At 62.6% G+C, this 27,180-nt stretch overlaps 1 protein-coding gene across 1 annotated transcript in view; it reads right to left on the bottom strand.

The window, feature by feature from the left end:
• Positions 1-1,080: 1,080 nt before the first annotated feature.
• The window catches only part of LRP1 (LDL receptor related protein 1), a 79,617-nt gene continuing 53,517 nt past the window's right edge, over positions 1,081-27,180 (bottom strand). Inside the window, exons 38-89 of the mRNA XM_037127044.2 lie at positions 27,045-27,171; positions 26,555-26,706; positions 26,345-26,469; positions 25,634-26,011; positions 23,817-24,006; positions 21,655-21,859; positions 21,090-21,282; positions 20,439-20,564; positions 20,099-20,227; positions 19,711-19,830; positions 19,401-19,514; positions 18,925-19,074; positions 18,726-18,848; positions 18,296-18,412; positions 18,022-18,150; positions 17,637-17,759; positions 17,407-17,547; positions 17,129-17,319; positions 16,191-16,374; positions 15,955-16,040; positions 15,665-15,784; positions 14,998-15,185; positions 14,692-14,897; positions 14,035-14,223; positions 13,296-13,444; positions 12,766-12,859; positions 12,519-12,635; positions 12,171-12,290; positions 11,500-11,622; positions 11,215-11,340; positions 10,877-10,993; positions 10,128-10,234; positions 9,909-10,041; positions 9,287-9,406; positions 9,053-9,175; positions 8,596-8,736; positions 8,370-8,504; positions 8,158-8,277; positions 6,853-7,121; positions 6,132-6,310; positions 5,539-5,645; positions 5,201-5,317; positions 4,604-4,780; positions 4,327-4,467; positions 4,044-4,217; positions 3,649-3,810; positions 3,100-3,274; positions 2,834-2,935; positions 2,624-2,685; positions 2,432-2,522; positions 2,195-2,339; positions 1,081-2,032 (exon numbers count right to left, since the gene is read on the bottom strand). Coding sequence (XP_036982939.2) covers positions 1,892-2,032; positions 2,195-2,339; positions 2,432-2,522; positions 2,624-2,685; positions 2,834-2,935; positions 3,100-3,274; positions 3,649-3,810; positions 4,044-4,217; positions 4,327-4,467; positions 4,604-4,780; positions 5,201-5,317; positions 5,539-5,645; positions 6,132-6,310; positions 6,853-7,121; positions 8,158-8,277; positions 8,370-8,504; positions 8,596-8,736; positions 9,053-9,175; positions 9,287-9,406; positions 9,909-10,041; positions 10,128-10,234; positions 10,877-10,993; positions 11,215-11,340; positions 11,500-11,622; positions 12,171-12,290; positions 12,519-12,635; positions 12,766-12,859; positions 13,296-13,444; positions 14,035-14,223; positions 14,692-14,897; positions 14,998-15,185; positions 15,665-15,784; positions 15,955-16,040; positions 16,191-16,374; positions 17,129-17,319; positions 17,407-17,547; positions 17,637-17,759; positions 18,022-18,150; positions 18,296-18,412; positions 18,726-18,848; positions 18,925-19,074; positions 19,401-19,514; positions 19,711-19,830; positions 20,099-20,227; positions 20,439-20,564; positions 21,090-21,282; positions 21,655-21,859; positions 23,817-24,006; positions 25,634-26,011; positions 26,345-26,469; positions 26,555-26,706; positions 27,045-27,171 — 7,573 coding nt within the window. The 3' untranslated portion in view covers positions 1,081-1,891. The remainder of the gene's footprint in view (positions 2,033-2,194; positions 2,340-2,431; positions 2,523-2,623; positions 2,686-2,833; positions 2,936-3,099; positions 3,275-3,648; positions 3,811-4,043; positions 4,218-4,326; positions 4,468-4,603; positions 4,781-5,200; positions 5,318-5,538; positions 5,646-6,131; positions 6,311-6,852; positions 7,122-8,157; positions 8,278-8,369; positions 8,505-8,595; positions 8,737-9,052; positions 9,176-9,286; positions 9,407-9,908; positions 10,042-10,127; positions 10,235-10,876; positions 10,994-11,214; positions 11,341-11,499; positions 11,623-12,170; positions 12,291-12,518; positions 12,636-12,765; positions 12,860-13,295; positions 13,445-14,034; positions 14,224-14,691; positions 14,898-14,997; positions 15,186-15,664; positions 15,785-15,954; positions 16,041-16,190; positions 16,375-17,128; positions 17,320-17,406; positions 17,548-17,636; positions 17,760-18,021; positions 18,151-18,295; positions 18,413-18,725; positions 18,849-18,924; positions 19,075-19,400; positions 19,515-19,710; positions 19,831-20,098; positions 20,228-20,438; positions 20,565-21,089; positions 21,283-21,654; positions 21,860-23,816; positions 24,007-25,633; positions 26,012-26,344; positions 26,470-26,554; positions 26,707-27,044; positions 27,172-27,180) is intronic.

Genomic DNA, 27,180 nt, shown 5'->3' with positions numbered 1-27,180 from the left:
CCCGCAGGTGCATAATTAGTGCACGTTGGGGAGCGGGCTGTGCTGGGCTTCAGGAGCAGCAGCGCTGCAGGGGCGCATGCGCCACCTGGTGGACAGATGGGTACACAAGCCTCCCTCTCAATAATCGACTCCCCCTTTCTGTCAGTAGGGTCTTTCAGTCCCGGCGTTGGGGAGAACCGAGGCAGCGGAGGATCTAAGAGCTGGCTTGGAGGTGGGACTTCAGGGGGTGAGAGGGAAGGTGCCTGAACTAGGGAGGAAAGGGGATGTGAGGCAGTGCTCCCGCTGCCCTCTCTAAGCTCGTTTTTCTGTTGAAGGGACAGTGGGGCTCAAACCCTCTGTCAGCGTAAAGCTGTGTGACCTTCTTCAAGAAGTTCCCTTCTCTGGGCAGGGTTTAAAGTATACCTGGGATACCTTTGCTTGTAGCTGTCCTTCCCTGTCCATCCCTGGGATGTCTAAAATGATTAGTGAACTGGGTCTGTTGATAGCTGCAGGACCAGGCAAACTGGTTTTCTCTGCTGTGTTTCACTCCAGGGCCCTCCTTCCTCCTGAATCCATGGTTCTACTCTTAGCATCTGATTAATTCGTCTTTATGAAATGTGAGATGTTAGTGCTTTAAAAACATCAGGCAGAGATAGCTGTATGGGACCACCCTGGAGGATTAGAAATCCCTTCACAAACCCAGTGTATTCATTTCTCATGGCGAGATTTCTTGCTGTGGGAGATAATTTTGGTAGGGGTGGTGGTGGTATCCCAGCAAAGCAACAATGCAGAGAAACAGGTCTTGGAGTTAGTATCTTAGAGCCAGAGGGAATCAAGATCCAGAGAGGTGAAGTCACCTGCCCGAGGTCACACACCCAGGAGAAACAGAGCTTTCTTGTCAAGTCTGCTGCTACCCTCTTCTGCCAACGCGAGATGAGAGGGAGAGAGCTTTGGGGAGAGGGGCTCTCCAGATCAACGCTCAAGCCTACCTCCAGCACGGAGCAGGGCTCCCTCTGGTGGCTGAAGCAGGCAAGTACAGTCCAGCTCCCAGAGTCTCCCACTCAAAGGTAGACACAAGTGTTTTTCTTTTTCTTTTTCTTTTTTTTTTACAATTTTATTTATAACAATATCTGTGTTATTTAGTTGTAAAGGAATTCAGCAAAAATTATTAAAACCTTCGTATCCCCAAAGCGGGGCTGCCCGTTTTGCCCTTCCTTGGTGTGCCCCACCTCTTCCCCAGGGGGGAGGGGAAGCTGGGGTGCTGTTTACCAAAGAAAGTCTCCAGCCCTGGGGGCAACGCTGGGAGCACTGGAGAGGGGATGCCTGTCTGGGAAAGGTACTGAGTGTGGCCATGTCGAAGGTGCCCCTAGAATGGGGGCCGGGGCATGAGATGGACACCCCGAGAAGTAAAAAACTCCATCCTTTCTTTGCTACCTCAGCCAGAGCCAAATCTTCCAGACAGGGGCAGCACAGGACTCTGCTCCCCAGAAGCAGCCCTCAGGGAGCAGGGGTGGGGGCGAACTAAGGGGAGAGCCCTGACAAAGTGTCTTGTACAGGGAGGGGGAGGTGGCACAACCAGCTCTTCAAGTGGGGGTGCGTTTTGGTGGGAAGGTGGGAGGCAGGGGCCCCCCATACCTGTAAGCCAAAGGAGCCCCCAGAGCCTCCCATGTCCCCCCTCCCTGAAGGCAGCATGGGGGGTGCCGAGGAGCGGGCAGGAAGGAGAATGGAGAGAGATAATACTGTGCTCGCTTGCTCGCTTGCTCACTCACATATAAAAAGTAATTCCTTCATTTTTACATTTATACATCCCGGCAGGGCCGGGGAGGGCTGGCTGGGCAGGAGGGGGCTCACTGAAGGACTTCTCTGGCAGGGGGCAGGAGGCTCTCTAGGGGAAGTCCAATGGGGCAGGGGCCTATGCCAAAGGGTCCCCTATCTCGTCCTCAGGGCCCCGGCCCAGGAGTTCTCGCTTCTCATCCGTGCTGGCCAGGGAGTGGCGGCTGCCGTGACCACCCATGTAGAGTGTGGCGTATACGGGGTTGGTGAAGTTGGTGGGCTGCAAGGTGATAGAGGGTTCAGGTGGGACTCAGAGGCTGGGCTCCATGGCCTTGGAACCCCACCCCCCACCTCTGTTCCATCGTCCAACTCAAAACCCTTAGACACCCCATCCACCAACTTCCCTGCCCTGGAAGCCGCCTCCTTTGTCTTCCCAGCCCACCTTGTCAGGGTCCAGGGCAAAGTCAGCGTCCAGCAGGCCCCCTACATCATCAGGCTCCCCGCCTTCGTACATCTTATAGGTGGGATTCCCGATCTCCACGTTCATGGCCCCATTGGTCATCCGCTGGTGCTGGAAGCCCTTCGCCCTGGGGACGGGCAGAGGTACAGGGGTCAGGGGTCTCTCAGGGTAAGGCCAGGGTGGTGATGATGAGAATTTCCCAGACCCCTTATCACTCACCCCCGGACTCGCCACTTGTACCAGAACACCACTCCGGCTACCAGAAGCAGCAGCAGCCCCAAGAGCAGAGGGATTAGGATGGAGGCCATGTCTACGAGGGAGGATAAGGGAAATGGTTTGAAAGGCACACGAGTTACAGCCCCTCCCATTCCAGGTCCCGGCTGCCCTGCCTCCCCACCCGCTGCCACCTACGTCCAGGCGGCGGTTGGATGACCTGCTCGTCACACCGAGGTCCTGCCATGTGGGGTGGGCACCTGCAGATAGGAAGGCAGAGTTGAGCAGGCATGACTTCCAGAGCCATGGCTACCAGGGAAAGAGAGAGGGGCCACAGGATCCTGATGGCCCCAGAGATTTAGGGAAGGGGGGGGATTCAGGCCTCGGTGAGGCTTAGGCCCAACTCACTGGCACTCAGGCATCATCTTGCTGTTCATGGTGCAGGAGCCGCCATTGCTGCAGTGGCCAATGCAGGTCAGGCAGCTGGGGGCCACCCGGCCATCAGAGCAGCTGCGGAAGAAGTGGGGTACTGGGTGCTGGGGCAGGGCTGGCAGAAGGGTGCCTGAGACACTGAGGAAGGGGCAGGCAGGGCTGGGAGGAGAAGACTGGGGGCACAAAGCCAGGACAGGGCAGGGCCTTGCTAGGCACAGCTGTGGGGGCCGGGCCCCACTCACTTGCAGGTGACATCCCCACTCTGCTTGTTGATCATGCAGGTCCCGTCCAGGCAGCGGCTGCATTTGTCCACATGGCACGTGGGCCCTTCGAAGTAGGGGGTGCAGCGGCACTGCCGGGAGCCGTCAGCCGCCATTTGGCATGTGCCGAGGTTCTCACAGTAGTCAGAGCACTGCCCTGTGGTTTGGCGGGGTGAGGAGATGCGTGAGGGTCCTCCATATGTTGTGTGGTGGGGAGCTGGACACCTGAGGGGAGCCCTAGGTCTTCTAGGTGACCCCCACCCCCTCCTGAGTCCCCAGCTGCCCCACCTCACAGGCTCCAGGGTACAAGGACATCCTTGAGCATCCTGACAGGGCACTGCTTTTGCTTGAATAATCCTGATGCCAGAGAGCTCACTTCCTCAGGGGGAGGGCCGACACTTCCACCGGGGAACGCCAGCAACCCAGGCCTGGCTGAGCTATGAATGATCCCCCTCCCTAGAACTCACCGCTGTGGCTACCACCCCAGGCTCCCCTCACCCCGTCCCTGGGGCCCAGGGATGGCTGACTCACGGTACTGGCAGCGGTCACCCAGGAAGCCAGGCAGGCATCGGCACTGGGGCTGGTTGCCCTGGTTGACCGTGCACGTGCTGTTGTTGGCACAGTAGCCCGCACACACCTGCTGGGTGCACTTGGGGCCCGTGAAGCCCGTGGGGCAGCGGCAAGTGGGCATGCCTGGTGGGAGGGGGAGTGCGAGCGCCCGTGACCCACTGAACCACCCACCCTCGCGGCAGAGGGGCAGGGCTTCGAGGTGGGAGGGACGCTGGGCTGTGGGCGGGAGGCGTGAGGGGAGGCAGAGGTGAAGCCAGGCGGGGCGGGGCGGGGCTCGGGCTGGCGGGAGGGGGCCCGTGGGGGCGGGGCGGGCCCGGGGGCAGGAGTAGCCCTGTGGAGGGAACCAAAGGGCCTACCCGAGGGGGAGGCAGCGCAGGTGCCCCCGTTCTGACAGTGCTCCCAGCACTGGTCCAGCTCACACTTGTCGCCCGTGTAGCGGGGCTGGCAGCGGCACTTGGGCTGCCTCCGTGCGTTCAGGAAGCAGCTGCCGCCGTTGAAGCACTGCAGGCTACAGGTTCCGGGCCCAGGAGCTGTGGGAAGGACGGGCCGTGGTGGCCGAGCCAGGAAGAGGGGAATTCAGGGCTGCAGGTAGGAGGGTCCTGGGCCATGACAGGGGCCAGGGGAGCGGTGTGCGCATACCATCCGGTGGGGGCGTTGGTGAGGGCACGGCCACGCAGGTGCCATTGTCCAGGCGCTTCCCATTGGGACAGGTGCAGACAGGCCCACTGGGGCTCAGCAGGCAGAGCCACTCACACTTCTTCCGGTCACACGGGTTGGTCACTGTGGGTGTGGAGGGGAGGAGGCTGAGCTCTGTGGACCCAGAACCTCCCCTGCCCGCCAGGAGCCCAGGCCACAGCCTGGAGACCCAGTGCCCCCAGGCCTCCCTGGCCCCAGCCTGGGCATCCCTGCTGCCCACCTTCAGGCTGCTTGTGCTGGTGGTAAAGAACCACATCGGAGGCGTGGCTCAGGCCGCCCGTCAGGTTGGTCAACGGGCTGTGTCCAAACTTATGGATCTTGAAGACACGATTATTGATGTACGTGACACCATAGATGTAGTCCTCAAAGACATCAATGCTGAAGGGGTGACTGAGGCCTGGGGGGACAGGGAGGGGACTCAGGCCCGGGTCGCACTCTCCAGGATTCATTCTGGCCTTTCCATGGCTCCCAGGCACCCCAAGTCCGACGTGTCCAAAACCAAATCTCCTCCCCGCCAACCTCTTCCTCCTCCGGTGGCTGCTACCAGCACAAGGGCTGACCACCCCGAGATTCTGGAGCCAGTACCGACTTCTGCAGCCTCTCCCCACGTCTGCTAAGTCCCTACTGCCACCTCTGTCGCCTCCACACAGCTTGATATTTGTTGGCATAACGAACACATGGACAAGGGGGCCCGGGGGGGGGGTCCGGGTGGGCCTCAGGCCTGCGGGGCTGGCACACGGGGAGCCCAGCGGAGAGCGGCCCGATGGCACCGCAGGACTGTAGGGGGCCCAGCTGGGGGGACGGGGTCAGGGCTGACCTCGTTTGCTGTCAGCGGCCACAATGGGGTCAGTGCCGTTGAGCCGGATGCTGCCGATGACGGAGAGTTTGGCATCTGCCCAGTAGAGCCGTTCGTTGTGGTAGTCCACGGCCAGGCCTGGGGGGACAGACAGCATGGGGAGGCGCCGCCTTTCCCACCTCTGGGGGGCGGGGGGGGGCGAACTCTCTCCATGCCTGTCGGCCCCACCCAATTCCCAGAACCACTGCCAATGGCTTGCTTTGCCAATGGCTTTCCACAACCCATCCGCCCCATCCCGGTGCAGGCTCCCTCCCCGCGAACCTACCCCTCCCACACCCTCTGTCCCCTGCTGCGCGGACCTGTGGGCCACTGGATGTCCTCTTCTACCAGTGTCTCCCGCAAGGTCCCATCCATCGCTGCCGTTTCGATCTTGGGGTGGTTCCCCCAGTCTGACCAGTACATGGTGCTGGGGATGCAGAGGGGTGACTATGGCTGGGACCCAAGGCTTCCACGGGAGGCCAGTGAAGACCAGAGGAGGCCGGGCCACCAGGTTCCTTGCCTGAGCACAGGGACTCCTGGGTCTTAGAACAAGGGTAATCTATCTGCCTCCTCCAGAGAGAATCAAGGGGAGTCAGCTTCCTGGCCAGGTTAAGAATCTTTCACTCTAAAACCACAATGTGCTGATCTGGAGTCAGCTGTGTGGACAGAGCTGCCCTCTGCAGCAGAGGAGCGGCCCGCACCCTGGCTGCCCACGCCAGCCTGCCAAGTGGAAGCCAGGCCCCTGTCCGAGCAGGCCAGCTGGGCGTCCTGGGCAGAGCGGCTGGGGCGGGAAGGCGTGAGGCTGAGGAAGACTCAACCTCAGGCTGGTCTGGGAGGGAAAGAGTGCACCTGGGGTGCTAGCCGCCCCCCCCACCCGGCCCAGCCCAAACACCTCCCCCAGAGCCCTGCCCACCCCCTCAGCGGGTCCACCACAATGGCGTGGGGCTCGTCAATCATGCCGGAGATGAGTGTCTTGCGGTTCTCGCCCTTCATCTGCGCCACCTCGATCACGTCTCGGCCCGAGTCAGTCCAGTACACATTCCCAGCCACCCAGTCGACGGCAATGCCCCTTGGCATCTTGAGCCCTGAAATCTGAACGGGGGTCACACTGTCAGGAGCCACCTACCACCTTATGTCTTCCTGCCCATTATCCACCCCCAACTGGCCAGCCGATCTCTGCTAAAAAGTCATCCCAGACCGAGAGCTCATCCCCAGCTTTGAAGAGATTCTATGGACACTTATCTTGTGGGCCACCCTTAAAGCTTTCACATACTTTGCTGGATTAGATATTATTACCCTGCTTTACGGAGGAACAAAGTGAGGCCCAAAGACACCAAATAGGTTGGCCCCGGTTGACACAGTGGGTGGCAGTGGCAGCCAGGAGCTGGATGTGGCTCTGGGGATGGAGGCTGGTGCACCCCCAGGGCCTTGCGGCTTGGGCTCCCAAGCCCAGCGAGAGGTCCTCCTGGCTCTGCCGCCTGCAGCCCATGCCTCCGCATAACCCTGACCGCCCTCGCCCCCCAGTCTCACCCTCAGCCCATCCACCGTCCTTTCCAAGCTCTGCTCAGAACCAGCTGCCCTTTGGGGTCTCTCCACTAAGTTCAAGCAGACCCCACCCCCGGCCGGGCACTCACGTTAAGGTGGGTGACACCCCGGTCGATCTCTCGCCGGTGGCGATTGGAAGTGGTGGGCGGTGCAGCAGGGGGCAAGCTTCGGTAGGAGATGGTGCCCGTGTGCCAGTTGGTCCAATAGACACGGCCAGCCTTGACGTGGACGTCCATGGCGTCGATGCGGACACTCTCGTCCCCCTGGAAAGCCTGCTCGTAAGCTGAATGGGGGTGGCTGGGGAACAGGCTGCGGATCTCATTGTCATCAGCGATGTACAGGACCTGGTACTCAGAGCCTGGAGGGGCAAGAGGCCAGAGGGAGTGTCTGGGGAAAGGCAGGGGCAGGAGGCCAGGGCCGAGGCTGCCGGGCCTGGTGCCCGCCCGAAGGAACACGCCCGAGGTATGCTCTGGACACAGCCTGGCCCCTGCACACTAAGAAGTCCTCTCTCCTGATCAAACCGCCCCGTCAGGAGCCTCTGCTCATCCCGCCGTCCCACTGCTGCCTCAGCCCTCGAACTGTTGTCTTCCTCTCCTCCCCGGAGTCTGTCCAGTGGGGCCTGCTGCTCCAGAAAGCCGTCTCCACTCCTCCCACCCCAAGGCTTCTGCCTCCTCACGGCCTAGGGCTGGTGTCACCAGGCGCTTTGCTACACGCTGTCTGCTGTGTGCTCAGGGCACACACACACGTGGGCTTTTGTGCACGGACACAGGGGGGGCAGGCATGCATGTGCATGAGTGCACGTGGGTGTGCGGGTGGGGTCGTGTGGACAGGCACGCCCTCAAGTGTGCATGGGGGTGTGTGGGCGTGGTGTGTGGGCGTGTTCCCACACACCCACGAGGGAGCTGCAGGTGCGTGTCGGGACACACGGGCAAGAACTTAATGTTCAAAGGTGAAAAGGTGGACCACGTGAGGTGGCGGACGTGTTAATTAACTCGATGGGACAACCCGTTCACAGCTGCACGCGTGCCCGATTGTCACCTAGAAGCACATTAAATATCTGACAGTGTTGTCAGTGCATCTCGGTAAAGCTGAGAAAGGAAAGCACGAAGGGACTACGCCAGCAGGGCTCACGTGACTCTAAGTGTGGCGTGTATGTCTGTGCCACCCCCTGGGGGTGGGAGTGGGGCGGGGAGGCACAGATGGGGTGTGGTGTGCGGCCCCCACCCTGACTCCCCGGGGAGAGCCAGCCTGGGCCTCGCCCTCCGAGCACCACAAGCCCCACCTGCGGGCCTGGGGCTCCACCCTGGGGCAGGGTGTAGGGAGGAAAACCCCCATTTTAGGCACACCCCTTCTATGTCCCGCTCTTCCTGTCCCCTCCCTGCTTGGGCCAGTACCTTCGGCCTTGCAGGTGTTGTGTGTCTTCATGAAGTTACGAGCGCAGCTGCAGAGGTGGCTGCCCTTGGTGTTGTTGCAGAGCTGCGAGCAGGTGCCGAAGCGCAGGCACTCGTTGATGTCTGGGGGTTACACGGGAGGGTTGCGGAGGCACCCCACGTGGCTGGGCTTTCTGCCTGCCCCACCCCCACCCGGCCCTGTCCCGCTGTCTTACCCTGGCACCCAGGCTGGCCTGGCACTGTGTGGAAGCCGGGGCGGCAGGCGCAGTAGGCGGCTTTGTCCGTGTGCACGCAGCGTGCCTCGTCCCCACAGATGCTGGCGTTGGTGGCACAGCTGGTCAACTTGGGGTCTGTGGGGGACAAAGAGTGCAGCCTCTCCCCTGAGCCACCCCAGGCCAAGCATCGGGCCTGCGGCCCCCGGCACCCACAAGCCCCTCTCACCGGTGCTGCAGTCCTCCTCGTCCGAGCCGTCCCCGCAGTCATCGAACATGTTGCATCGCAGGGAGAAGGACAGACAGCGCTGGTTCCGGCACAGAAACTCCTTCTTGTCTTTGCAGTGGGGGGTCTGAGCCGTGGGGGGCTCTGGGGAGGGTGGGGGCTTTAGGTCCTGAGCATTCACCACCCTGCCCCTCCCCCCAGAGGGGTCCGGGTCAGTTGCAAGTGAGGGCAGGGCCCAGGCCTGGGACTCTCTCAGGCTTGCAAGGGAAGCAGGTCAGACGTTCAGTCTCTACCTCCACGCGGAGGGTGTCAGAAGGCCCATCGGGAAAGGCCCCCGGGCTCTCAGCCACAGAGCCTCCGCTTTCCGAATGAGCCCGTTCCTCGGACACGGCTCCCGCGTGCCCCCCCACCTCCTACCTCACAGCAGGCCTCCTGAGCTCTTCCCCGAGGCCCCGCTCACCACAGTCCTCCTCATCCGTTCCGTCCCCGCAGTTGTCGGTGCCGTCGCACTGGCGCCCGATCCACAGGCAGACGCGGTCATTCTTGCACCGGAAGGGCCGGTTCGGAGGGCACACAAACCGGGCTTTGGGAGCAGAGCCACAGTCAGCCCCGGGGGGGGGGGGGCAGCCGCCCGCTCCCGCGCCCCTGGCCCAGGAGCCAGAGAGCCCGGCTCTGCTCCAAACTGGAGGCTCACCACACTCCTGGGGGTTTTCGTCTGAGTTGTCCCCGCAGTCGTCCTCACCATCGCACTTCCAGGCCAGGGGCTTGCACAGGGTGTTGTTGCACTGGAACTCGTCCAGGGGGCACGTCCGCACTGCACGCCAGGGGCCCAGGGCACAGATGCTGAGCCACAGGCCTGCGCAGACCTCCCCCTCCCTGAGCAGCCGCCGGGCAAGATCGCACCCAGGGGGATTTTCTACCAGCCCAGGGCTGGGCGGGAACTGCCTCCTCTGGTGCTTAGGGGAGAGGAGGCCTTTTTGGGTGGAGCGTCCAGAAGGGCCTAGAGGCCCTATTTCTCTGGTGGTCGTGGCAGGACACAGGAGCCGGCTGTGCAGTTCAACCGCAGATCCAGGGGAGGAGCACTGGGCTGGGTGTCCCTGTCCTCGCCCCACAGGTGGAGCCAGGATGCCCGTCCTCACTGTCGGGGTCCCTGTCCCAAGCCCCAACCTACTCTCACCCGAGCTTCACATGCTGGCTCTGGGGCCAGGCAGGAGAGCTGGGCAGGTGCTGCCCTGCTCCGGGGGGTGGGGGTGGGGGCAGGGCCAATGGGCCCCTGGACCAAGTGCCAGCAGTGGGGAGTGGCGGCAGGGGCTCACCCCCAGTGCCGCAGGCTTCCTCGTCGCTGCCGTCCATGCAGTCAGCGTCCGCGTCGCAGCGCCAGCGCAGCGGGATGCAGTGGCCGCTCTTGCACTGGAACTGGTCCATGTCGCAGCGGGGCGTGCAGTCTTTCTGTGGGCCAGGGAGCGGGCATGCGGGTCAGACCTGGGGGCCCCTCACTGACCTGCTGTGACCCCTCCTCTGGTTTCCTCACCCACCTCGTCCGAGCCATCTGCACAGTCGTGGTCCCCGTCACATTTCCAGCGCCCGGCGATGCAGCGGCCGTTGGCACAGGAAAACTCACTCTCCGAGCAGGGCCGAGGGGCTGGGGAAGGACGAGACAGGCCGCAGGAGGGTGGGCACGGGCACTCAACCCTCCAGGGCCACTGCAGCCCTGGACAGAGTAACGTCACCCACTGCTGTGTTTCTGAGGGCCACAGGTGACTGTGCATAAGGACCAAAATGCTCAGCTGATCCTGGGCCGCCACTGGCTGCCGTCGTGGGACCAGCCGGACACAGAGGGCGTTCGCCTACCCCTCTGGGACAGACACACAAGAGAGGGCACTGTGTGCGGGGAAGGGAGGGATGGGACAAGACCACTAAGGCAAGCACCAGGGTTCAGGCAGCGGCCAGTAAAGGGCGATGGGCTGAGGCACAGCGCGGGGACAGGTGGGCTCCGGGCAGAGGCACGGGTGTGGTGGGAACGTGGCAGGCCAGAGACACCTACCTCTGCAGCCCCGAGAGGACAGTGTGGAAATGGAGAGAAACGTGAGATGAGGTGAAATGGTACAAACTCAAACGCACAACATGGAGCGGGGTGGGGGGGAGGCGGGAGGGGTTCCTGCCCCCCAGCCCTGGGTGGCGGCCACCTGCCCCGGTGCAGCTGGGTGTCGGTGGGGGCAGGGGCGTGTAGAAGGGTGGTCTCCTGGGGAGGCCCCTGGTGGGGGGGCAGCGTGGGGGCACGTACTGCAGCTCTCCTCGTCGGAGTTGTCCCCACAGTCGTTGTCGTAGTCGCACTGCCAGCGGCCTGGCACGCAGCGGTTGTTCTTGCAGCGGAACTGGTAGGGCTCACAGGTGCGCTCGTCTAGGGGAGGCAAGGTTGGGGGGCAGATGTCAGGGGCTCACATGTGCGTGGCCAGGGTGTCCAAGAGCGGGGGAGCGGGGGAGCCCAGCCTGAAACAGCAGGGCGGCCGTGTTCCAGGCGGCAGGCCAGGCGGGGACCCAGTCAGCCGGCCGCCCAGCTCCGCCGCCTCCCCCCTTACCCAGGCAGGACGCCCTCCCCTCCGACGGGGCCGGGAAGCTCACCACACTCTTCCTTGGGCTCATCGGAGCCGTCCCCACAGTCGTCCTCTCCGTCACACTTCCAGCGTGCTGGGATGCAGCGGCCAGAGTCCTTGCAGCGGAACTCATCGACCCCGCAGGTCATCTGGGCTGCAGGAGGGAGGCACCAATGGTGACCAGAGGCTACTTTCAGGAATGCGCTGTGACGGGGGCGTGGCTCCTGGGGGGGTCGGACGTGGGGCAGCAGGAGCTGGCAGAGGCTTGGGGGCGGGGCAGTTCTGTGCAGAAGGTGGGGCTTGGGTAACTCACTGCAATTGGCAGGCTCGTCACTGCCGTCCACACAGTCGTTGTCCCGGTCACAGACCCAGACCCGGGGGATGCAGCGCTTGGTGATGGAGCATTGGAATTGGTTGGGGGCACAGGTCACCTCAGCTGTGGGGTCGGGGACAGAATGAGGACTTGCCCTTTCTGCCTCCCACCACAGTTCAAATCCCCATCTTCTTCCTCTTCCCAGACCTGCCCCTCCCTGCTTCCTGCCACCAATTTCTTGGGAGGAAAGAAGAGTTCATCTCCAATTTTTGGTGATTTTTGTTTGCTAGATCTGCATAGCACGTCTCTCTCTCTATTGAGCACAGTGGTGATTTTATGAGCAAACCAAGTAACACCCCATATAACATACATTCCCCTCTAGTAACATTACTGGTGGGTCCTGGCTGGAGTGGCTCAGTGATTGAATGGCAGCCAGTGAACTAAAGGGTTGCCAGTTCGATTCCCAGTCAGGGCACATGCCTGGGTTGTGAGCCAGGTCCCCAGTAGGGGAGCGCACAAAGGCAACCACACATCGAGGTTTCTCTCCCTTTCTCCCTTCCTTCCCCTCTCTAAAAAATAAGTAAAACCTTAGAAAAAAATTACTGGCGGGTATACTTCAGTGTGAACTGTTTCTCTCCACCCGCGCCCTGCCCAGAGTCCGGGGCACTCACGGCAGTCCCTTTCGTCCTCCCCGTCTCCGCAGTTGTCCTGCCCGTTGCAACGGAAGATGCCGGGAATACAGCGGTTGGTGTTGGTGCACTTGAACTGACTGGGCAAGCAGACGTGGATGTCTGCAGGCGGGGAGAGAGCGGGGTAAGGACCGGAGGACGGTGGGGCGGGGCAGGGGGCGGGCGGAAGGGGAGGGGCGGGCGCAGGTCCCGCAGCGGCAGGAGACCAGCCTGGACAGCGGTTTGCCGTGGGCTGCGCTTCCTCACCCGGGAAGTGCAGTACGACACCCCAGACCCCAAGGAGGGACACGGGACGGAAGAAGAGCAGCGGGGGCAGGGGCAGCCCTTTACCGCAGTTGGCCTCGTCACTGTTGTCCTGGCAGTCGTTGTCCCCATCACAGATGAAGGCAGGGTTTGTGCAGATGCCCGTCGAGCACTGAAACTGTCCAGGGCGGCACTTGAACTCATCTGCCGGGAGGGGAGCTCAGCGTCAGAGGGGCTGTGGCTGGGCGCGGCCACGCAGGCCCTCGGAGTCAGGGGCTCCTGTGGGGGTGGGGCAGGGGAGCCCCCCAATCCCCACCCCAGCTCGGGCACTCACGGCAGTCCGGAGGCTCGTCCGAGTGGTCCCCACAGTCGTCCTCCGTGTCACACTTCCACCAGAAGGGGATGCACTTGTCGTTCTTGCACACAAACTGGAGGGCAGGTGGGGGCAAGAGGGGTTGGTGGGGGTCTGGGGAACTTGGGGGTTTTCTTTTGCGGGGCCGGGATGTTTCAAGGGAGAAGCAGGGTCAGGGTGCTTTGGGGGGAGGCTGGGCTGGATGGAAGGCTGAGAGGTGGCCAGTGCAGGGAGGCCGGGCGAGGGGGTATCGGTGTGGAGGTCAGGGGTGGGGGCACTGGTGAGGGCGCTCCGGGTTAGGGTGTGGGGGTGTTTGTGTGAGGTGACAGGTATAAAAGTATTGCTGTGGGGAGACAAGAGGTAGGCAAGAAATGTGGGGGTGTTAGCGTGGGTAAACCAGATGCGTGAGGACATTAGAGAGGGGGCTGGGGTCCAAGGAGGAGTGGGGGGACTGGTGTGAGGGGCTGGGGGAGCAGGGCATTGGCAGATGGGGTCCAGTGGAAGAGCCTCACCTGGCTTGCTGTGCAATTGGACACACAGGTGCGTCCATCACTGCCCAGGTAGAAGTTGGTGGGACAAGCACATTTGTGGCCGCCCCCGGGGGACAGTAGGCAGAGATTGCTGCAGCCGCCGTTGTTGACCTTGCAAGGGTGGTTGGGCACTGCCACAGAAAAAGCAGTTCAAGGGCGGCCGGTTGGGCTGCTCGTGGACCCCACCCTGCCCCTGCCCCCTCAGTCACTGGCCCCCAGCAGACTGAGGGCAGCGCTCGCTGCCAACACTTCTGCCATCTCTCAGAGGCCGCCTGCCCCTCTCCTGGACCAAGGTGAGATGCATCCAGACCCTGTTGTTTCAGGAGGGAGCTGGAGGAGAGACCGGAGAGCCTCTCGTGGCCCCAGGGTCAGGCCACACTGGGGCCCATGCTGTCCCTCCCTCACTACGGCCAGCCTGCCTGTCTGCCTTCAGGGTCCCTGCACCCAGGCCCACCCTACTGACTGGCCTCAGGGACTTGCTCCTACGAGATACCAGGGCTGCTCCCAGGCTGGGCTGAGTTTCTGAGAGCCGGACTACAGTCTGTCTACAGCCTCTCGAATCCCCCAGTGTCTGGAAGGCCCTGCCCGGTCCACGCTGGAGAAGGGGTGAGCAGGAGGCCCTGGGAGACAGTGAGGGTCCCAACCCTGCTGGGCCCCACTCCACCCAGGGGCCCCTCACGCCAGCTCACCCTTCAGCGGCGCCCACCCCCCGGCGACCTACCGTCTGGCTGGCGCAGGGCGTGGAAGACGTGCAGGTCCATGGGCCGGTGCAGTGTGCTGATGAGGAGGGTCTTGTTGGCGCCCGTGGTCTTGTGGGCTCGGTTGATGGACTTGGTCTCCCAGTCAGTCCAGTAGACATAGTCCTCAAACAAGGTCAGGGCGAAGATGTGCGGGATGTCCTGGTTCAGCACTGCAGACAGGGAAGGGGAGCGGTCAGCACCGAGAGCATCTGGACACCTTCCCGACTGCACCTCCTGAACCCCACAGCGGCCCTGTGAGGCCGGGGCTGCCCAGCCCCAGATGGTTAGGCAGCTTCCCCAGGTCACACAGCTGACGTGTGGCTGGGCTGGGGCTCGGAGCCCCGCCCGGCTGACCGCGGGCTCCCGCACCGCAGGGCATTAGGGCCCCAGGTGGGGAAGCGGGGAGCGCCCAAGTGCGCCAGCCCAGGGCCTTCCACGCCCATTTGCCTCGCCCTAGGCGTCAGGCGCTGTGTTCGGGAGGGGTCTTCATGCCCAGGCCGACCCCAGGGGTGCACCCTGCAGTGCGCTGGACCCACCCACCCCTGGACTGTGCCCCCTGGCTTTTACGCCCTCTCCCACTCCAAGAGGCCTGACCCCTTAGAGCTGCAGCCCCATCCGGCCCTGGACCCGGGACTGACCGACGTGGCGGTTGGAGCCATCCAAGCTGGCGAACTCGATGTAGTCCTCCCGGGCATCCGCCCAGTAGATGCGCTCGGTGACGTAGTCCAGGGTCAGGCCGTTGGGCCAAGTGATCTTGGTGTCCACGATGACGCTGCGGCCAGACCCATCCATGCCGATCCGGCCAATGAGTGAGTGGTCGCCCCAGTCGGTCCAGTACAGATACCTGGCAGGAGTGTGGGCCATGAGCCTGGACAGATCCAGTGACTGGTCCCTCCAGCGGCAGCTGCCTCCACAGGCTCCCCCAACCCTCCTCGCTTGCTTACCCATTCTGCACATCCACCACCAGAGCCCTGGGTTCACGGAGGCCAGAGCTGACCAGCACCGTCCGATAGGCCCCATTGAGCTTGGAAACTTCGATGGTGTCCCGGCCTTTGTCACACCAGTACAGGTTGCCGCCCACCCAGTCCACCGCCAGCCCGTCAGGGTTGCTGAGGCCGGTCCGGTGCAGCACCTGCAGACAGGGAGGGAAGAGCCTGAGAGCCTGGGAGAGGACCCTCCGCCTCCTGGGGCTTGGCTTCCCCACGTGAAAAGTGGGGAGCTCGCCCACAAGGACAGTGGAAAAGACCGGCCATGGGCCTGGTGTCAGCCGAGGCTCCAGGAAAGGGGTCTCTAGATGGGAGACCATCACCAACTCCACAGAACCTGGGAACATCGATTTAAGGGGGGTCAGATACAAAGAGAAACTTACTGAGAATTAGGGAAAGAGTAAAGGACTCTCCTGGACTTTTCTTTTGGCTGAGAGGAGCAGGAGAGGTGAGGACAAGCAGAGTCATGTAGTGACTCAGCAAAGAAGTGGGGAGGGAAAATAACTGGGGCAGGTGGGTGGGGAGCAAGGCAGTTGGCCTGGAAACAGAGAGCGCCCTTGGGGCAGGGCCCACGGGGCTGGGTCTCCACACCCCTGGTGGGCTGGGAGCCGGCCGCCAGCCTCACCTGCACGCTGCTGCCGTTGAGGTGCATCCTACGGATCATGCTGCCCTGCGTCGTGACGTCCGTCCAGTAGATCATCTGCTCTCGGTAGTCAAAGTCCAAGGCGACTGCGTTGTTCAGGCCCTGGATGGGGGGTGGGGACAGGTCTGACTGCAGAGCCAGGAGGCAGCAGCGGCTGGAGAAGGCCGTGCAGTGTGACGATGTGGGCCCAGCAGGGGGACGTGGGGCTGCACCGGGCCGGGCAGTCCCTCTGGGCCTGGGTGCCAGTGGGCACAGGAGGCTGGGTCTACTACCTGCTTGAGCAACGTGTAGTTGGAGCCGTCCAGGTTGAGCTTGCGCAGGTAGTACCGGTTGGCGAAGATCAGAAACGGCTCCTCATCTGGAGACAGAGGATCCTGGCTCAGCCACTAGCTGGGGGGCACATTCTAGCCCCCCAGGTCCGCAGCCTATTGTGAGCTCTGCTGCGTCAGCCCTGCCCCTACAGTGCCCAGCTGCCGAGGCCTCTCACACTCTCCACACCCTGTCTCACCGGTCACAGCCTTGCAGCTGTGGGGGTCGCCACTGCGGGGGGCATAGCCCTCCACACACAGGCACTTGTAGCTGCCGTGGGTGTTGATGCAGAGCTGGCTGCAGGGGAAGGTGGTGCTGCATTCGTCCACATCTGCACACGTGCGGCCGTCATCCTTCAGCCGGAAGCCGGGGCGGCAGCGGCACTGCGGGTACAGGGAGCCTTGGTTGGGGACCGGATCTGACAGCCTCCCGCCCCCAGGACCTGGGGTCAGAAGCCCTTGTGGGACTCTGGTTCCCGCCACCAGCAAAGCCTGGACTTGCCAGGGGAGGCAGGTGGCACACAGGTGCGGAGTTGACAGTGCTAGTCAGCTGGCCGTCACCCACCAACACCCGAGTGAGTCCCCAACAGCCACCGTATTTCCATGTCCACAGGGTGGTGCTCAGGCCTCATCTCATGTGGCCCGTGGGCATCATCTGACGGAGCTGACCACGCTCCTCTCCAGTGCTTTCCTCACTTGCTGTTCTCCAGCCCCAGCTGCTGCCCCTTCTCAGGTGCCTCGTTCCAATCCCGCCCCTCCCCCCCCAACAGGGCGGCTGAGTGCAGGGTTCAGGCTCTGGGCTTCGCTGCTTTTCCATCTACACTTACTCCCTTGGGGGTTCAGCCTCAAAGACTTCGATGTGGTCCCTGTGGTGATAACTCCCAGATTTCGCCATTGGGCTCCTCCCTGGAACCGCAGCCCTGTACCTACAGCACCTACTTGACACCTGCAGCCTTTGTTCTCTCACGCCCCTGCCCCCAAGCGCCAGCAGAGCCAACCAGCTCCACTTTCCTGAGGATGCAGACCCCGCCCAGGCAGAGTCCCGTTTTGCTCAGGGCTGGTCCCCACTGCCCGGAATGCTGCCTGTTGTCCAGGCCCTCGCTGAACAAAGGAAGGAGTGAGTGGGGGCGGGGCACACCTTGAAGCCGATCTTGAGGTCTTCGCACTCCTGGCTGCAGCCGCTGAGCTTGGGGCTGAGACACTCGTTGACGTGGCAGCCCCGCTCGTCCGAGCCGTCACCGCAGTCGTCCTGGCCGTTGCACAGCAGCGCCTCGGCCACGCAGCGCCCGCTGCTGCACAGGAACTGCGAAGGGGCGTAGCACTTGTGCTCTGGGGAGGGGCAGAGGCGGGGGTCAGCGGGGTCCTGGGGAGGCGTGTGGGCGGTCAGGGGGGAGCGGGGAGCCGGCGCCAGCCCACCTGGGCTGGTGCAGTGCGGGTTCGCAGGGGCCTCATCACTCTGGTCGTGGCAGTCGTTTTCCCCGTCGCACTCCCACTGGCGGGAGCTCAGGCAGCGCCCGTTGGCGCAGCGGAACTCGTTGGGGCCGCAGGTCGGGTACTCTGGGGGAGCAGGGGCGGGTGAGGCGGGTGGCCCGGGCGCAGCCTGTCCCAGCGCGGGCAGGCCTGTGCCCCCCACAGCCCCGGCTCACCACACTCGGGGGACTCGTCCGAGCCGTCCGCGCAGTCTCGGTCGTGGTCGCACACGAAGTGCTTGGGGATGCACTGGCGGTTCTGGCACATGAACTCGCGGTCGTCGCAGGTGCTGTTGTACACTGCGGAGGGAGGTGGACACGGCCCCTCAGTCCCCCCACCAGCCACCGACCGTCACCCCCCCAGACCTCCCTGTGGCCCAAGTGGCAGAATAGGCAGAGCTCTGGAGGGGTTTGACACCTGAATCGTAGATAGGGCTGTGCCACTAACCACCTGGGGGACCCCTGCCGCGCACGCACTTCCTCTTCTTGGTTCCACTACCTCGGGTTCCCCTGGTGCAAAGTGAGACTGTGCTACCTGCTGCCCACCCCTCCCCTCACTCACAGCAGCCGGCCGTGACGCTCTCGTCGGCGCCGTCCGCACAGTCCTTGTCTCCGTCACAGAGCCAGCGCTCCGGCACGCACACGTGGGTGCCCGGGCAGGAGAAGGAGTTGGGGCCACAGGTCTTGCCTTCTGTGGAAGGAACAGGGAGCTGCTGACTCGGGAGCAGCTGGGGGCCGTCTCCGCTGCTGTGCCGTCCCTCCTGCGAGAGGCCGTGTGGGGGGCGGCGGCCTGTCCCTCCCAGGCACCTCCCCAGCCAGCACCCGGCCCCCCTCACCGCAGTGAGCCGCCTCGTCTGAGCCGTCCCCGCAGTCGTCACTGCCATCACACAGCCACTGCTTGGAGATGCAGCGATGGTTCTGGCACTCAAACTGGGCCTCTGAGCAGAACTTGTCTGGGGTGGTCAAGGGCCACAGTTAGATGGGGGAGGGACGGCAGGTCATGCAGCGAGGCAGGCAGGCACCACAGGGTGGATGGGAGAGGGACCCACAGCACCTTCTCTGGGGGCTCAACAGGAGCTAGGGAGATGACCCCTCTCTCCCTTGAGGGTCTGAGTGGGGGCCCAGTGTGAAAGGCCCTGGGTGCCCTCTTCCCAGGAGGGCATTTTCGGGTGGGAGCTGAGAGGTGGGTCCTGGACAGGGTCTCAGTGGCTCTGGGGTGGTCCTCTGGGTGCCCCGCTTGGGTACCGGGGTGCTGTGGTAACTCACTGCAGTGGGTCTCATCCTCTCCACGTTCACAGTCATCCTCCTTATCACATGTCCAGCTCATGGGGATGCAGCGCCCGCTGGAGCAGGCGAAGTAATTCAGGGGGCATCTGGGGCGCTTCACACCTGGGGTGAGAGAGGTATGAGGGCACCACTCCCTCCGAGCCCCTGCTGCCCACAGTGCACCTGTCTGCTGTCGAACCTGGGCAGTCTCGCTCGTCACTGTAGTCCCCACAGTCGTTAGCACCATCGCACACCCAGCTGGGTGCGTAGCAGAGCGAGGTCCGCTCGCAGGGCTGGAAGCGCACACCCTTCACCCCCAGGCGGAAGTAGCTGCTGCAGTCGGTGGCACCTGGCGAGGGTAGGGGATGAGGTGACACCAGTTCCCTCCAAGCACCATCCCAGGCTGCTGCTGGCCACACAGTGTCTTTGTGTGTTTTGGAAAGTGGAATGGTGTCCTTCAGGTGGGGGGGCTGTCCACACCTTCCACTTACTGCCCGCCCCCCGCATCCCAGGGGAGCTCAGGCCTGGAGGCAGGGGACAGGGGTGGGAACAGGCAGGCTGTGAGGGGGCTGAGGCTGCCCTGTGGGCCGGAGGAGGGCAGAGAGGGATGCTGGGCAGGATGGGGGAGCAACACGGCAGGAGCCAGGGAGGCCCAGGGAAGGGGGAAGGACTCACTGCAGTTCATCTCGTCGGAGGCGTCATCACAGTCCACGAACTGGTTGCAGCGACTGGAGTTCCCAATGCAGGTGCCGTCCCGGCAGCGGAACTCGCCCGCACTGCAGGCCGTCTCTAGAACAGTGCCCACCAGGCGCCGTCACACTAGGTCCTCCCCGCGGGGGGGTCCAGGATAGCCCAGCCAGAGTGCCTGGCCCACAGCCAGCCAGAGTGCCCTGAATCAGACCCCTCCGCGCCTGGGGCCCGAAGCTTGGCCAGGTGGGGGCGGGGCAGAGGGGCAAGGTCTGGGGCGGGGCAGCTCCCCACTCACTGTTGCAGAGAATCTCGTCAGAGCCGTCCCCGCAGTCATCCACTCCGTTGCACCACAGCATGTTGGACACACAGCGTCCATTGTTGCACGGGCGAAAAGTCTTCTTGCAGCGGCGGGAGTCTGCGGGCAGGGGGCGGGCCACGAGTCAGCAGCAGTTACAGCGGAGGGGCTGCGTCTGCGTCTGATGGGACGTCGTGCACTCTTTCCCTCGAGAAACTGTGTGTGTAGGCCCTGCTCCACTCCTGGCACAGGGCTCGCGATGGCTCTGCCCTCCATGAGCTCCCAGAACTCCTAGGCCATGCGCTGGGTCATGAAGCTTTTGCTCCTCTCACTCCCATGCCCTGCCCTGCTGGCTGGAGGCCGGGAGCTGCGGGAGGTAGCTCCTTACTGCAGTAGGACGGCTTCTCGTCGGACTTGTCCTTGCAGTGGGAGACGCCATCGCACGTCAGGCTGAAGTTGATGCACTCGCCATTGGCGCACTCGAACTCGTCTTGTGCTCGGCAAGAGGAATTCACCGCTACGGAGGGAGGCGGAGGAGCTTCCTGAGCCAGCGCCCTGGGTCCCCAAGTACCCCTATCCCTCTCTCCCCACCAGAACTGAGGTCACCCTCAGTTTCTCCTTAGTGAAAGGTTCAGGGGCTGGGCTGTTGGGGAGGAGCTGGTCCCTAGCGTGTGCCCAGGGTCCCCCACCAGGGCCCTCCTCCCTCACTCCCTCACTCCCTGTCTCACCTCGGCAGGTGAAGTCCTCCTGGAGGATGCGGCCTCCTCGGCACGAGCAGTTGACGTGGCCTTGGTGGGTGAGCAGACACAGGTCCTGGCAGCCCTCGTTGTTGAGGCGGCACGGGGAGAGTTCACCTGGGGCAGGGAGGGAGCACGGGGGCTAAGAGAGCTGTCTGCCAGGCACAGACAGAATGCCACGCCCAATCCGGGGCTTCACTGAGCTTCCAGGTACTGGCTGGGAACCGCATGTGGAGTAGCGCCAGGCGCTGTGAGTTTGGGACGCCTGGGGCGGAGTGATACGGAATTGCAGGTGCGGCGAGTCACCTCTATGGAGCGGTGGATCCCGTGTGTGGTAGCGGGGCCCAGGGCCTGTGAGGGAGGCCGGGTGAAGCTGCAGGTCTGCACAGCGGACACCCAGTCAGCCAGGCCCACTGTGGGGATGAGTCTGCATGTGACGCAGAGGGAGGTGCAGGCGAAGCCTGGGCTGCGAGTGTGTGATCAGGCTCCGGGGAGTACTGATTCTGGGGAGGAGGAGTGACGGAAGTGTGTGCTGAGACGTCCACAGACTCCGGTGAGACCAGAGGAGGGTGGTGTGAGTGTGAGTGTGCGCGCTGGCAGGATGGGCAGGACTGCAAGGCTGGGGGCAGCGGCCCCACTCACAGCTGTTGGTGTCATTGGCCACCGCGATGATGCCCATGGGCTGTTGGGGGATGTCCACGCGCAGCATCTTCATGTCGCTGCCCACGTACTTGTTGGCCCGCTGCACAGCCCGCCTCACCCAGTCCGTCCAGAAGATGTGCTCCCCATACACAGCCAGGCCGAAGGGGTGGACTGGCTCTGACTTCAGGATCACCTGTGGAAACAGTGCCTTTACCGTCGCAGGTGTCCCTCGGGCATCTCCACCGCCGCCACCTCCCTGCAGCTGGCTCCCGGGCCTAGGCCCCTAGACCCAGTCACACACAGAATGGGAAGGACCTGCAGAGGCATCTTGCCGTGTCCCTCACTTAATCAATGAGGAAGCCTAGCCTGGAAGGGGAGAACTGCGCAGGGCCACACAGCTAAGTGGCGGCGTCAAGGCCTGGGTGGGACTCTTCGCTTGGGTTTTCCTGGTTCTTCCTGCCCTGTGGCCTCCCTTTCTGCCACTCTGCCTAGCTGGTCTCCTTGGCTGACCAACCACGTCAGGCCCCGCCTCCCTGGTGCCCCGCCCCCTGCCCTGGAGACTCACATAGCGGTGGGAGCCATCATACTCGCACCGCTCGATCTTGTCCAGGGTGGCATCGGAGAAGTAGAGCTTCTCCGCACGGTGGTCAATGGCCAGGCCGTTGGGCGTGCGGATGTCCTTCTCGATGAGAGTCAGGGCGTTGGCTCCCGACAGGGCCGCTCGCATGATGCTGGGGTGCTGCTCGTTCCAGTTGGTCCAGAACATCAGGCTGGGGGAGGAGAGGGACACGCGGATCAGGGTCAAAGCCAAGGGGTCCGAGTGGAGGGCCCAGGCCAGGGCATGCAGACGATCTGAACCCAGGGGTCGGCCAGGGTGTGAACTGGACCCCATGTCCAAAGGCGACTTTCCAGTTGCTAAGGCCGACACAGCCCCGGCGCCTGGGGAGAGTCCGGCCGCCACAGCCTGTGCTGGCACACGTTCCTCAGTGTCTGCGGAACGAGCACCGGCCTTCACCGAGATGGCGCAGCCACGCAGCCGCGTCGGTTCCTGTCCCGGCTCCGCCACTGACCACCGGGGACCCAACTTCTCGGTGCCTCCGTTTCCTCCTCTGTGATGTCGGGACACTGCAGCCGGTCCCATAGGGTGGTTTGAGGACTGAATGAGTTAATGTTCATCCTAAAGACACCTGGTAAGTGCTCCGAGACTGTTTTCTATTATTTTATGGATGCTCTCTTCTTGCATCCAGGAGACCCCCGTTGAGTGTCTATTTTGTCCTAGGTCCTAGGGAGGCATTAATCCTGCCCAGAGAAGGTCTTCTGAATGACCTTCTCCATAATTTCAGGCCTTTGCGCGTTTGGGGTCTGAGCTCCGCTCTGCCCTCCGATGAGCCTCTTCTCCTGCTGTCAGGAGAGAAGGCAGTGGGGCTGGTCAGCCCTGCCGTGCTCCCCTCCGGGGTGGGAAGGCTCCAGAGATGGATGTGGAAGACCTCAGGGCTGGTGAAGCACTCCAGCAGGTGTGACAGTGTGGTCCTCACACCACCTGCATTGGATCGTGGTTCCAGGTCCTCAGTCCCAGGGACTGACTGGCCAAGGCCTGGGGTGGGGCTGGGGAACCGTCGATCCCCAGGCCAGCCTCGTGCCTCCTGGAGTTTGAGAACCACCAAGCTGCACAGCAGCCAGTCCCGTCTCCAGCTGACTGAGGCCCTGCCATCCTCCTCCCCCAGGGCCTCTGGGCAGCTCCTCTCTCTGACCCTCTGACATTCTGGCCATGGAGTTGTGTTCGGCCAGTGGGTTTGTAGAGCTTGTGTTCTGGACACCTTCGCAACCTCGGCCCAGCCTCCCAGGCCGTCCTCAGGCCTGCACCACCTGCCCCACCCCTGTGGGAACAACTTCTTTTTAGGATTTTATTTATCTATTTGTTAGAGAGGGGGGAAGGGAGGAAGGAAGGAAGGGAGCAAAACATGGATATAAGAAACAGCTGCCTTACATATGTACGCCAACCGGGGACTGAACCTGCAACCCAGGCGTGTGCCTGACTGGGAATCAAACTGGCAACTTTGCACTGTGAGGCATGAAGCCCAACCCACTGAGACACACCAGTCAGGGCTGCATTTTTTGATCAGGTGTGGAAAGTCCCTTAAGGTCTCTCTCTGCCTGGAGCTCCCCCGCCTGTCGCTCTTTCCCAGAGCACCCCGTCTGTTCTGCCCTTCCCTGGCTCTTCCACCCCTAAGGCCCCGTGCCAGCCCGCTGCCTCCACAGTGCCTCTCAGTCATCACCGCACCCTGAGCCGCTGCTCAGCACTTCCCACCGACAGGGTTTCTCTCCCCAGCCAGGGGGCTTGAACGGGCCCAAGTCAAGGTGTCCACACAACAGGTGCTCAGTGAACAGCCTTTGCCTGAAGCTCAGAGTCCGAGAAATACACAGGGCCGACTACGTGCCCGAACATAGCTCTCTGATGAATGAATCAAACAATCAGCCAGTTAGAAGGCCCTCTGCAGCCCCCGTTTGATCTTCCCCAGGATTCAGGCTCCTGAAATACCATCATCCTCATATGACAGAGGAGGAAACTGAAGCTCGAGACGTCATGTAGCTGGTCCAAGTTCACACAGCAAGGAAGCGGCTGAGCTCAGGTTAGAGCCCCCCTCTTCTGCCCCTCCTGCCCAGGCCTGCGTAGGGCAGTTTCTGCCCCCTGTGAGCCGCCCCCCTCATGCCCCGGAACTAACTCACTTCTGGCATTCGTCCAGCACAAAGGCCCTCGGGTGGTCGTCTCCCGACATGGTGATGACCGTCTCCCGCTCGAAGGCCCCTGTGCGGGTCTGGTCCACCGTGTGGCGGGTGATGGTGGACGTTGTGTAGCTCGTCCAGTAGAGAGTGTCCCAACCACGGTGATAGGCCAGGCCTTCCACGGAACCCACATCTACGAGGACAAAGGAAGAGCCATGAGTTGGGATGGGGCCAGAACGCTGGGCCACAGGGCACACAGACAGCCTGGGGCACCCACGTCCCTGGCTTATGTTGGAAGAGATGTGTAGGACTTGGGGAGCTGGTGGGGGCACAGCCCCTGGTGCCCCCAAGTCCTGTGGGATCGCTGCTTCCCACCCGAATGACACACGGGCTGTCTGCCGAACCCTTCTTCCTGCCCCCCCCACCGCCGAGCACGCCTGACTCCAAGCTGCAGCCAGACCTCCCTGGAGCTCGGGTTCTGCCGTGTTGGGTGCGAACTGGGTTTCAGTAAATCAAATCCTACTTGGGCGGTACTGGGGAGCTTCTTAATTAAAAAAGACCATAAACTAGATTGTTTTGTAGACATCTTAAACTCAGGTGAAATAATTTAAAAAAATTTTTAAGACTATTTTTAGAGAAAGAAGGGAGGGAGAAAGAGAGGGGAGAGAAACATTGACATGCAATCGGTTGCCTCTCACACGCCCCCAGTGGGGGACCTGGCCTGCAACCCAGGCATGTGCCCTGACCGCGAATTGAACTGGAGACCTTTTGATTCACAGGCCAGCGCTCAGTCCAATGAGCCACACCATCCAGGGCTCAGGTTAAATAATTAAGTGCACAGTGAGAGAGAGACAGTGCACTAGTCTTTAAGAGAAAAAGACTTCGGGGTTTTAGTGGCCTCAGCTGTATGACTGCGTGGTTGCCAGAGGCTGCCTTAATGGAAGCATTGTAGCCTGAACAATGGCCTGAAGGGAGGGAACACTCTGCCAGTCTCTCCCGATCGAGCCCAGATTGCAGAGTATCGAGTTCAGTTTCGGATACTACATTTTTAGACAGACATGTGGACTGGACTACGTGAAGCAGAAAGCTTCCAGAGAAGGTTGAAAGGACAGGTCTGTTCTTATCGCCACTGTATACCCGACACCTAGTTCAGTGTCTGGCAGGTCTTTATGGGTAGGATGAATGAAGAACGAGTGAATAAATGAACAAATGAATGAGTCGAAGGACCTGGGGCAGGGCGGGGTCCCAGCCTGGAGAAGACAAGACCACAGGGGAACAAAATACAGTTTTCAAACAGCCGAAAGGCTGTCCTGGGACGACAGCAGTGGGCCCGACACCCTTTTCGGAACGGGCACCACGTGTCCCGTGACGAGCGACGGTCCAAACCTGCTGCTGGGTGCTCCTGTCTCTACACAGGAAGGGGATGGCGGCCTGGGGAGCACAGGCCACCTGCCCAGGTGACGGAAACCCTGTGTCCAGGCGTGAACCTGGCCCAGCTCTGCAGCCCGCGCGGTGAGCGCTGGACACACAGAGGACCGCCGGGGCTATTTCTGTGTGGCCTGGGGGGTGAACCGGGACGAGAGTGGGATGCAGAAGGGGGCCCAGGCTGCGTCCGAAAGAGAAGGAACGTTTCAGGAACTACAGCAGGCACGGCGTGACCCGCTGGCAGCCTGTCACCGCTGGCAGGGACCCCGAGGCAGATGCGAGTCAGAGGGCCAGGGGCGGGCTGGCTGAGGCCCGCCAGCTCTTCCTCCCGGGGTCTGGGCTGCTCCTCCTGCACCGCGCGCCCCTCCCCGGGAAGATTCGGAGCCTGGGCTTACTCTCCACGATGGTGACCCTCCCTGTGCCGTCGTCATTGATCTGCTGGATGTTCCCGAAGTGGATGTCGCTGAAGAAGATGCGGTTGGGGGTGCCCGGGGAGGTGCCTGCTCGGTAGTCAAAGGCCAGGGCGATGACATTCTTCATGTGCTCGGGGTCCTCGAAGGGCTGCACAGGCGCGTTGAGGTTGCGCTCATCCGACAGGTGGATGCTCTTGAGGATGGTGCGCTCCGAGTAGAGTAGGTAGCCAGCGTACTCGCGGCAGGATGCCCCGTCTTCGGCCAGCATCCCGTGGGCACAGGCGCAGGCCCGCTGCCCATTGCCCCGGTACAGGCACAGCTGCTGGCACCCGCCGTTGTTTGCCGCACAGACGTTGGTGCCTGGGGGCAGGGCACAGGGGAAGGAGGGGTCACGGAGGGCAGGCCTGCCTTGGGGAAAGGCTCTCTGGTGCTCTGTCATCCCAGCTGCGTGGCGCCCTGCTCCGCCTCGGGACCCCCAGTTCAGACGACCCTCCCGGCCCTACGGCCAGCACCAGGTCGGTCCTAGGGCTCCTCAGCTCCTGCTCGCCACCCTTGGGTCCCTGGGGCCACTGGAAAGTGACCCTCTGGGTCTTACTTCTCCCCCAGCCCCCCTCACTCTGGGTTCTCCGGGGTGCACGCTCAGAGGCCAGGGCCCTTCTGGCCTCTCCCGCCAAGCCCGGAGCCCGGCCTCACCTTTCTGCCGATCCCGGTTGAAGACCTTGATGTCTTTGAGCTGGACGCCGATGCCCGTCCGCAGGGGCACAGAGTCAGTGGCGTTGTCTTTGCTCCCACGTTTGATGGAGCCATTGGCATGAGTCCTGGGGGAAGGGAGGGGCCGTGATCGAGACCTTGGCTGGGGGGGGGACGGAGAGCAGAGGGGCCGGCCAGGACAGAAGCCCTCACCTGTCACTCCAGTAGATGAAATCCTCAAACACAGACACGGAGAACATGTCCATGTTATTGCTGGACAGAACCACCTCTCGGTTCTCTCCGGTCTCCAGGTCAATCCGCTCAATCTTGTCTGTCCGGGCGTCGCACCAGTACAGCTTCCCATCCTACAGGCCGGAGGCACCCCATCACTTCCAGGGCCCTGACGCCCCACTCACGCTCCTCCTCCTTCCTTCACCTCCTCCTGATCTTTGACCTGCCGACCTCCAGAGTTCCTGCCAGTCCCCACTTCTGAGTGACCCTGCCCCACCATCTCTGGGTCGGCAGGAGTCCTACTCTGGATGGGGGCTGGGCCAGAAGGCCCATGACTCCGTGTCCACATCTTCCTACCCAATGGGGACCCACCGCAGGGAGACTCACAGAGGGCAGGTCACGGGGTCAGGGGAGCTTCCACCCAGGGCACAGGGTCTACCCCTCGACCGCTGGGCCAAGCCGGTGTCCAAACCTGGTAGTCCACTGAGATGCCGTTGGGCCAGCTGATGCTGACGTTAACCAGCACCACCCGCTCAGTGCCATCCAGCCGAGACCGCTCGATACGAGGGTACTGGCCCCACTCAGTCCAGAATAAGTACCTGTGGGGC

The sequence above is a fragment of the Artibeus jamaicensis genome, unplaced genomic scaffold (genome assembly GCF_021234435.1).
Source record: "Artibeus jamaicensis isolate MK-2021 breed Jamaican fruit bat unplaced genomic scaffold, CSHL_Jam_final contig_233, whole genome shotgun sequence".
NCBI classification, from domain to species: domain Eukaryota; kingdom Metazoa; phylum Chordata; class Mammalia; order Chiroptera; family Phyllostomidae; genus Artibeus; species Artibeus jamaicensis.
The sequence above is the reverse complement of the archived record's forward strand: the minus strand, read 5'-3'. Positions and strand labels throughout refer to the sequence as shown.